This window comes from Peromyscus eremicus, chromosome 6 (assembly GCF_949786415.1).
Source record: "Peromyscus eremicus chromosome 6, PerEre_H2_v1, whole genome shotgun sequence".
Lineage (NCBI taxonomy): Eukaryota > Metazoa > Chordata > Mammalia > Rodentia > Cricetidae > Peromyscus > Peromyscus eremicus.
Genome location: NC_081421.1, coordinates 66,968,510 through 66,978,669, shown reverse-complemented (window position 1 = coordinate 66,978,669; position 10,160 = coordinate 66,968,510). Strand labels below are relative to the sequence as shown.

Here is a 10,160-nt window from a genome sequence, read left to right as displayed (position 1 = left end):
TCTGTTCCTTGAGATTCCCTAATGTTTGGCTGTGGATCTCATTATCTGCTCCCATCAGCTGCTGGAGAAAACCTAAGTGATGGCGGTTGAGCTAGGCACCAATCTATGAATGTAACAGATCTTCATTAGGTATTTTCTCATTGGCTTTTGTGCGTGTGTTTGGCAGTAAGACCCTGCACAAACTTTCACAGCTGAGCAGAGCTGGATGGACTAAAATGGGCTTCTTCAAACAGAAACACCACAGGAATCCACAAACTGATTTTAAAACTTTTATTCATTTTATATTTCATTTGGGTAAGGTATTGTCTACATAGATGGAAAACCCCATGGAGACAAGAGGAGGACCAAACAAGGGTCCTCTGCAAAGGCAAAAACAGCTTTTGTCAACTGAGTCATCTCTCCTGTCCCACACACTGAGTTAGGAGAAAAATGTCTTCATTCTCTTATCCTTCTCTTGTAATAAAATATTCACATTTATTTTCTCTTTTCTGAGTCCTTGACTGTATGTTCTGCTCAGTCCAATCCAGACAGGTTTCTCCAAAGAATCGTTATTGTAACATGCTTGGGGCCAGCAACTAATATGAACTCCAGTTTCCAACTCTTTGGACAAAAATCAAACCAGTACAGTTACAGGGTAGAGTATAACAGCTCAGCTCTTCACCTCCTTTAACCTGACAACCACCTGATTTACAGCTGTATTATAGCCTGAGCTACCATGCTGTCTTTCCCCAAATTCACTGGAAATGCTCCACACATCCTATACTCTACCCAGTGTCATTGGTAACAACACTGGCTGTTGCTTCTGGGAGACAAGTGTAGGACACAGCTGACCAGGTCCTAGGATTGCTTCAAGCTTTGGAAAGGGGCCTCCAAGAGAGGGAGATGAGCAGAAGCCAGGGAACGGTATACTTCAGCCACTAAATGGGGATATGAGCCCACCATTGCCTTCCAGCCTGAGGTCTCACAGACCTCAGAAGCATGAGCTGTAATGAAATCCAGTGCCTGGGTTTTCAGCTGCCCTGAACTGTGGAGGTCAGCCAGGACCAGAGTGTGGGCAGCATTCTCCACAGAGAGGTCTCTGCAGAGGGCATCCTCACACATGACCTTCAAACGCTCCAGGCCATACTTGTCAGCAGCTGCCATTAGAGCAGCTGCCATGCTGTCCAGGTCTGGTGTTTTTCCGGTATAAATGAAGTCCATCATTGCCTTGAAGATTTGTGGCTCCAGGTCAGGGATCTCAAAGCGCTTCTTTCTGCTCTCCTCCATGTCATGTTGAAACATGGCTCTGAAAACTGGAGAGTGAGCTGCTAAGATGGCCTTGTGAGCTTGGAATTCCTGCCCAGCTACCACCAGGCAGCAGTCTGTGAATCGGGAATTCTCCCACAGGTCTCCTATCTCATCAGCCAATGTGCATCTGGGAACCTGGATCCTTGGCTTCCTGTTCTGGTCAGAGATGTGCAAAGAGACCTGGACCATGCTCACCTTGCAGACAAGGGTAAGCTGGTCATCTGAGAGAAGACTAGGCTCATGGGACAGGAGGAAATCTCGAAGGATGTACTTTTTGAATCCCCAGTCGCAGCCTGGCATGAACTTAAAGGCTCTTGGGCTCCTCATGGTTTGCATTTTCTCTCCTTTGGCGCTTAGGATCCAGAACTGAAACTTTGCCCAAACATGACTCTTTAGACAGCTGAGCAAAACGAGGTTAACTGACAGGTAATCTGCACTTACTTCATCGACTCCCTTTGGGTATACTGTCAAACACCATTTGTCATTGGCTCCTGTTGAGAAAGTTGGGCTTCTAATGCTTTCTGTTATTTCCTCCAGAATAAATCGGAAGTTGCTGATGGTCCACATGTAGGAGAAATTCTGAAGGCTGATTTGAGTGTGGTCCCATCTCTGGGCTGTCCCATCTCCTGCCATTTCTCCTGCAGGTAATTTGAAGGTTAAACTGGATCCAATATGAAGAACTAGCAATTGTTTTCTCTTCACCTTGTGAGACAAAATAATAGACATGAATTACATTTTAGTTTTTGTTTCTCCTCTATTCCCTCTTTTATGAGGCTGGATACTTGGATCTCTGAAATTTCCTATCCAGGTTTCAATACTAGTTTCAGAGTAGACAGTTTTACATCACTCCATTTTTGTCTAGATTGAATCTTAGGTCTTCAGGTAACTAGTTTTGAAAATTAAATACACTGTTGAATATTTTGGAAAATTTTATACACTCATACAAAAATATTGTACTGTTGTTCTCTAGAGCAACAGATCATATACAAGAAATTTCTCTGAATGAGGGAAAGAGTTTTATTAGAATGACTTAGGGCTGCAGTCCTGCTAATCTCCCATTGGCTAGCTATGAAGGGAAAGTCCAATATTTCAGTACTTACTCAGTCCAGGATGTTGGATGTGTCCACTGGTCTTCAGAATATGCTGGATTTCCAAATATTCTCTATTGCCAGGGAAGGGAAGGACTTGTTGCAAGGTGAGGGCAAGCAGGCAAATAGCGAGAGCTTCCTGCTTTCATGTCCTTTTATAGGCTTCCTGCAGAAGGTGTGGCCCAATTTAGGGTGTGGCTTCTAGCCTCAAGATCTGGATTAAAGGTGTGTGTGTCTTCAGGCCCTGAGATCCGGATTAAACATCTCTGTCTTTTTACCTCCAAAGTGTGTATTGGAAGTGGATCTCCTCACTTCACCTGAAGCAAAACACTTCTCACTGTTGTGACCTCCATTTTAGAGTTTTAGTTAATTCCATGTCTTGTTAAGTTGGGAACCAAGAATAACCACCACATGTGTATTTTGCTTATTGTGGTTTATCTTAAATAAAATAGAGAAGGTATCCATTCCTACAAAGCTGTTATTTATTCTTCTCATTGTTTTACACCAAATCCACCCTCTAACATGATCTGGGAAGAGGTGTCTTCCTTTCTGATTCAGGGGTCTCAGTGTTCACAACGTGGAGATCAGGATGGAAGTATTCATACATGGTGGGCAAGAAGCAGAGCTGGGCAGGAACCTCTGAAAGTGCCAGTCTTCTTTCCATCCAGACTCACAATCCCCGGCATAACTCCACCAACTTTCATTGGTGGTCTTGCCCTTTCCATCCCCCAGAAAATCCTCCTTGGAAACACTCTTCCAGATCCTGTGGTGATATTGTGCTCCCCAATATATTGAGCACCCTAATAAACTCATCTGGAGTCAGAAAACAGAACAGCCACTAGACATATAGACCAGAAAATCGTGGCACACACACCTTTATTCCTAGCATTTGGAATGCAGAGATCCAGTTGGATCTCTGTGAGTTCAAAGCCACACTGGAAACAGCCAGGCATGAGGACACAAGCCTTTAATCCCAGGAAGTGATAGCAGGAAGCAGAAAGGTTTATAAGGCATAAGGATCAGGAACTAGAGCCTGGTTAAGCTTTTAGACTTTTGATCAGCAGTTCAGCTGAGATCCATTCGTGTGGACACAGAGGCTTCCAGTGTGAGGAAACATGATCAGTTGAGCAATTGGCAAGATGAGGTTAGCTTTGGCTGGTTCTGTTTCTCTGATCTTTCAGCATTCACCTCAATACCTGGCTTCGGGTTTGTTTTTATTAATAAGACATTTTAAGATTCATGTTACAAGATCCAGTTAAGGGTATGCTATGAGAAGATCCTAAGTGCTTCTCAGTTCCATCATGCTGACTGCCAAGATTCAGCTTCTCAATATCTCATAATTTTCATCCTTCATTGGTGAGTTCTGTCCTCTTTAAACTTTGAACTTGCATGCTTACACTCCTGGGCCTTAAAAGTGAGATAGTATTCAGGTTTCCAAAACGTGCAGAATATATTCAACAGTTACCAAAGATTGGATATAAGAGACAGTTCCTGTTCATATGTGATCTGTAAAATGCCCCCACCTTCATCACCTCTCTCCAGTTCATCATGTCTGCAGGGACTCACTAAACCTAGAGGACATGACAATACCTTCAGTGATTCAATCCACTCAGCAATTCCCAGGCTACCTCTCCTGAAATTCTGTCACTAATGCTGCTCATCCCTCAATCCAGGATAAATGAATCAACTGGTTTTGATCTCTGAAAGTTTGGTAGGCGGCTAACTAGTAGCCTCAGTGACTCTTCTTTATGTGTTTAGGTTCAGGGGAGCAGGTACTGCAGGGTAAGAGCAACCTCACATAAGGGAACAGACTCCTGTCAGGGGCTCAATATAGAACTGTTCATATAGTCTCTCATTCCAGGAATTGGACAGGTGGATCTTTTATTTCAGGTCGGTGGTTCTCTGGAGGACCTGGCCCAGAAAAAAGGATTCAGGTCCCCAGCAGGAGAAGGCACAAGTCTTATGCAGCAGGGTGTCCACACAACAGAGAAAGCCAACGGTCAATACAGCAAAACAAAACTGACATAGAAACAAAACACAGAAAGTTTTGGAGATGAAGAGAGAGAGAGAGAGAGAGAGAGAGAGAGAGAGAGAGAGAGAGAGAGAGAGAGAGAGAGAGAGAGAGGAGAAGAGACTGCTTTAACGTGGATTTAAGCCAATAGAAAGTCTTTATTCACCAGCTGGCAGCCACATGACATTCTGGTGCAGTAAATAGTCATTCTTAGAGTGAAGTTTTAAGCACAAAACCCATATTCTGGGTTCACCAACTTCAGTTAACAAGAACAATTAGCCAGAAGGGGCACTACAGAAGCCAAAATGTTACTGTATTTCAAGCAAGGTTTGAACATTTAGAGGTATTCCTAGAGCTGTGGACTTAGGTGGATTAAGCCTTCCTTTTCGTTGTTGCAGGGGATTGCTGGTTTTTTCCAGAAATGCTGGGTTTTACACCATGCATAGTACTTCTGTCATGGAGACCGCTGTACTTAGGTGTGAGGCCCCGGTAATGTCTGGGCCCTGTTACACAGGTGGGTCTGTGCACCATGAGCATATGGTGCCCTCAGAGGTCAAAAGAGGCTGTTGGATCCCCTGAATAAGTGTAAACTGGAGTTACCAATTGTGGTCAGACACCCTATGAACGCAGTAAATTGGATGCCAGTCTTCTGGAAAGGTATCCAGCAACTTTTACTGCTGAACCATTACTCCATCCCATCCCAGTTACTTTCTTAAGGAGGACAGAATAGCAATAAAATACTAGTTCATTCTCTAAAGCTTTAGCATCTGAAATGTTTTAGCAGGAATTCAAGAGGTAATCATGATTTCATTTCTGCATCTTTCTTTCATTTTTGATAGCTTTCCACTCTGCATGTCTGGCTCTCTTAAAAGTTACTGTATGGACCAAGTTAGCCTCACACTGGCAGAGTTGAGTCAGTCTCTGCCTTCAGACTACTCTGATCAATGCCATAGACTATCACATCATGCCTGGTTCATGAATTTCTATTTAATCACAGCAACCACAGTGTTAGTCTTAAACAAATGATATTGAAAGGTTGCTTTTAACATTAATTTAATGAACAGCAAGACTTTTTATTCATCTCAATATTAATTAATTTGACTCAAATATTTTGAGTCAAATTAAATCAGCTTTATTTCCTGCCATAATAGATTTTCTCCTTAATCCTTGGAATGAGAGATAAGCCAGGAACATAGCAAAAGTGAGGTTTTTTAAACTCCAAAAATGCAAGGCTAAGGGTTTTCTGAGGGTTGGGGAGAGTGTTCCAGAGGAGTTCAGGTGAATTAGGATCTTGGCTGAATTTTTTCGCCAGGAGCCAATGAAAGAACTGGACTGTTGGTTATTTTGATGTCTAATTTCTTGAGTTCTTTATATATTCTGGATATCAGCCTCTGTCAGATGTGGGGTTGGTGAAGATCTTTTCCCATTTTGTAGGCTGTCATTTTGTCTTGTTGTCCATGTTCTTTGCCCTACAAAAGCTTCTCAGTTTCAAGAGGTCTCATTGGTTAATTGTTTCTCTCAGTGTCTGTGCTACTGGTGTTTTATTTAGGAAGTGTTCTCAAATGCCAGTGTGTTCAAAGCTACTTCCTATTTTCTCTTCTGTCAGGTTCAGAGTAACTAGATTTATGTTGTAGTCTTTGATCCACTTGACTTAAGTTTTGTACACTGTGACAGATATGGATCTATTTGCAGTCTTCTACATGTTGATATCCAGTTGTGCCAGCACCATTTCTTGAAGTTGCTTTCTTTTTTCCACTGTACAGTTTTGGCTCTTTGTCAGAAATCATACATTCATAGGTGTGTGGATTAATGTCAGGGTCTTCAATTCGATTCCATTGGTCCACATGTTGGTTTTTATGCTCGTATCAAGCTGTTTTTATTACTGTAGCTGTGTAGTAGAGCTTGAAGTCAGGGATCATGATGCCTCCCTAAGGTGTTTTATTGTACAGGATTCTTTTGGCTATCCTGGGTTTTTTGTTTTTCCATATGAAGTTGAGTATTGTTCTTTCCAGGTCTGTGAAGAATTGTGTTGGGATTTTGATGAGGATTGTATTGAATCTGTAGATTGCTTTTGGTAAGATTGCCATTTTCACTATGTTAATCCTACCTATTCATCAGCATGGGAGGTCTTTACATTTTCTGACATCTGCTTCAATTTCTTTCTTCAGGGACTTAAAGCTCTTGTCATATTGGTCCTTCACTTGCTTAGAGTGACCCCCAAGGTATTTTATATCATTTGTGACTATTGTAAAGGGTGATGTATCTCTGATTTCGGGGGAAAGAGAGCTTAGAGAAGCAGGATGTCCCAGCTGGATCAGGAACAGAGTGGGAGAACAAGGAAAGAGATACCACGGTAAATGTTGCATTTTGTCAAAGGCCTTTTCAGCATCTAGTGAGATGATCATGTATTTTTTTCTTTTAGTTTGTTTATATGTTGTATTACATTGACAGACTTTCATATGGTGAACCACTCTTGCATCCCTGGAATAAAGCCTACTTGATCATGGTGGATAATTGTTTTGATGTGTTCATGGAGTCTGTTTGCCTATATTTTTTGAGTATTTTTGCATCAATGTTCATAAGGGAGATTGGTCTGTAGTTCTCTTTCTTTGTGGCATCTTTGTTTGGCTTGGGAATCAGGGTAATTATAGCCTTGTAGAAAGAGTTTGGTAACGTTCCTTCTGTTTCTATTGTGTTGAACAATTTAAAGAGTATTGGTATTATCTCTTCTTTGAAGATCTGGTAGAAGTTTGCGCTGAAACCATCTGGTCCTGGACTTTGGTTGCTGTTGTTGTTGTCGTTGTTGTTATTGTTGCTGTTGTTGGGAGACTTTTAATGACTGTTTCTATTCCCTTAGGGGTGATTGGTCTATTTAAATAGTTTATCTGATTTGCATTTCCCTGATGGTAAGGGATGTTGAGCAATTCCTTCAATGTCTTTCAGGCATTTGAGCTTCCTCTGTTGAGAATTCTCTATTTAGTTCTATAGCCCATTTCTTAATTGGATTGTTGGGCAATTTGATGTTTAATTTCTTTAGTTCTTTATATATTCTGGATATCAGCTCTCTGTCAGATGTGGGGTTGGTGAAGACCTTTTTCCATTCTGTAGGCTGTCATTTTGTCTTGTGACCGTATCCTTTGCTCTACAAAAGCTTCTCGGTTTCGAGAGGTCCCATTGATTGATTGTTTCTCTCAGTGTCTGTGCTACTGGTGCTATATTTAGGAAGTGATCTCCTATGCCAATGAGTTCAAGACTACTTCCTACTTTCTCGTCTATCAGGTTCAGAGTAACTGGATTTATGTTGAGGTCTTTGATCCACTTGGACTTAAGTTTTGTGCACGGTGTGGATCTATTTGCAGCCTTCTACACGTTGATGTACAGTTATGCCAGTACCATTTGTTGAAACAACTCTGAGATACCACCTTAAACCCGTCAGAATGGCTAAGATCAAAAACACTGAAGACAGCTTATGCTGGAGAGGATGTGGAACTAGGGGAACTCTCCTCCACTGATGGTGGAATGCAAGCTTATACAACCACTTTGGAAATCAATATGGCGCTATCTCAGAAAATTGGGAATCCATCTCCCCCAAGATCCAGCCATACATGTCTTGGACATATACCCAAGGAATACTCAATCATACCACAAGGGCACTTGCTCAGCTATGTTCACATCAGCATTGTTTGTAATAGCCAGAACCTAGAAACAACCTAGCTGCCCTTCAACTGAAGAATGGATAAATAAAATGTGGTACATATACACAATGGAGTACTACTCAGCAGAGAAAAACAATGACATCATGAGGTTTGAAAGCAAATAGATGGATCTAGAAAAAATCATCCTGAGTAAGGTAACCCAGACTCAGAAAGACAAACATGGTATGTACTCACTCATAGGAGGATACTAGAGATAAAACAAAGATGACTAGACTGCTACTCACAACTCCAGGGAGGCTACCTAGAAAACAGGACCCTAAGAAAGACAAAGGGGATGGCCAAAGGACAGAGAAATGGAGGAGATCTACATGCACAACCTGGACGTGAATGTGGGTAATGAAGGGCAAGATTCGAGGGAAAGAGAGCTTTGAAGAACAGGAGAACCCAGCTGGATCAAGAACAGAGAGGGAGAACAAAAAAATAAGAGAACATGATAAATGAAGACCACAAGAGAATAGGAAGAAGCAAAGTGGTAGAGAGGTCCCCAGAAATCAACAAAGATACCTCCACTATAGACTACTGGCAATGGGTGAGAGAAAGCCCGAACTGACCTTCTCTGGTGATAGGATGGCCAAACATCCTAATTGTCGTGCGAGAAATCTCATCGAATGACTGAGGGAACCAGATGCAGAGATCCACGGCCAGGCCCCAGGTGGAGTTGCAGGAGTCCAATTGGCGAGAAAGAGGAGGGTTTGTATGAGAGAGAATTGTTGAGACCAAGACTGGAAAAAGCACAGGGACAAATAGCCAAACGAATGGAAACACATGAACTATGAACCAATAGCTGAGGAGCCCCCATGGAACTGGATGAGGCCCTCTGGATAAGTGAGTCAGTTGATTATCTTGAACTATTTAGGAGGCCCCAGGCAGTGGGACCAGGACCTGTCCTTAGTGTATGAGCTGGCTGTTTGGAACCTGGGGCTTATGCAGCAACACTTAGCTCAGCCTTGGAGGAGGGGACTGGACCTGCCTGAACTGAATCTACCAAGTTGAACCCAACCCCCAGGGGAGTCTTTGCCCTGGAGAAGATGGGAATGGGGTGTGGGGGGGATCCTATGTTTCTTTTTTATTTTATAAAAAATTAACTTTACATATCAGCCACGGATTTTCCTGTCCTCCCTCCTCCTACCCACACCTGCCTTCCCTCGAATCTATTCCCCATTCCCGCCTCCTCCAAGGCAAGGACTCCCCTAGGGATTCAGTTCAGCCTGGTAGATTCAGTTGAGTCAGGTCCAGTCCACTCCTCCCTTCACCAAGCCTGAGCAAAGTGTCTCAGCATAGGCCCTAGGTTCCAAAAAGCCAACTCATGCACTAAGGACAGGTCCTGGTCCCACTGCCTGGGGGCCTCCTAAATAGTTCAATCTAATCAACTGTCTCACTTATCCAGAGGGCCTCATCCAGTTCCATGGGGGCTCCTCAGCTACTGGTTCATAGTTCATGTGTTTCCACTAGTTTGGCTATTTGTCCCTGTGCTTTTTCCAATCATGGTCTCAATATCTCTTGCTCATATAATCCCTCCACCCTCTCACCAATTGGACTCCTGGGGCTCCAACTGGGGCGTGGCCATGGATCTCTGCATCTGCTTCCATCAGACACTGGATAAGAGTTCTATCATGACAGCCAGGGTGTTCAGCCATCCGATCACTAGAGTAGGTCAATTTGGGCTTTCTCGCGACCATTGCCAGTAGTCTATAGTGGAGGTATCTTTGTGGATTTCTTGGGACCTCTCTAGCACTTTGGTTCTTCCTATTCACATGGGGTCTTCATTTATCATGGTATCTCTTTCCTTGTTCTCCCTCTCTGTTCCTGATCCAGCTGGGACCTCCTGCTCCCCTAAGGTCTCTTTCCCCCTACCCTTGCCCTTCATTATCCACCCCTCAAGTCCAGTGTGCTCATGTAGATCTCCTCCATTTCTCTGTCATTTGGCAATCCCTGTGTCTTTCTTAGGGTCCTCTTCACTAGGTAGCCTCCGTGGAGTTGTGAGTTGCAGTCTGGTCATCCTTTACTTTACATCTAGTATCTATCTATGAGTGAGTACGTACCATGTTTGTCTTTCTG

At 43.0% G+C, this 10,160-nt stretch overlaps 1 protein-coding gene across 1 annotated transcript; it reads right to left on the bottom strand.

Moving 5' to 3' along the window:
* Positions 1 to 837: 837 nt before the first annotated feature.
* LOC131913781 (speckle-type POZ protein-like) lies at positions 838 to 5,242 on the bottom strand. Its single transcript, XM_059266563.1, has 2 exons — positions 2,388 to 5,242; positions 838 to 1,989 (listed from the first exon to the last, which is right to left on the bottom strand). The coding sequence occupies exon 2, from the start codon at positions 1,918 to 1,920 to the stop codon at positions 838 to 840; it is 1,083 nt and encodes a 360-aa protein (XP_059122546.1). The 5' UTR covers positions 1,921 to 1,989; positions 2,388 to 5,242.
* Between the last annotated feature and the right edge of the window lie 4,918 nt (positions 5,243 to 10,160).

What these genes read in the sequence shown, in the direction of transcription:
- LOC131913781 (XM_059266563.1), bottom strand. Translation starts at nt 1,920, where the DNA reads ATGGCAGGAGATGGGACAGCCCAGAGATGGGACCACACTCAAATCAGC.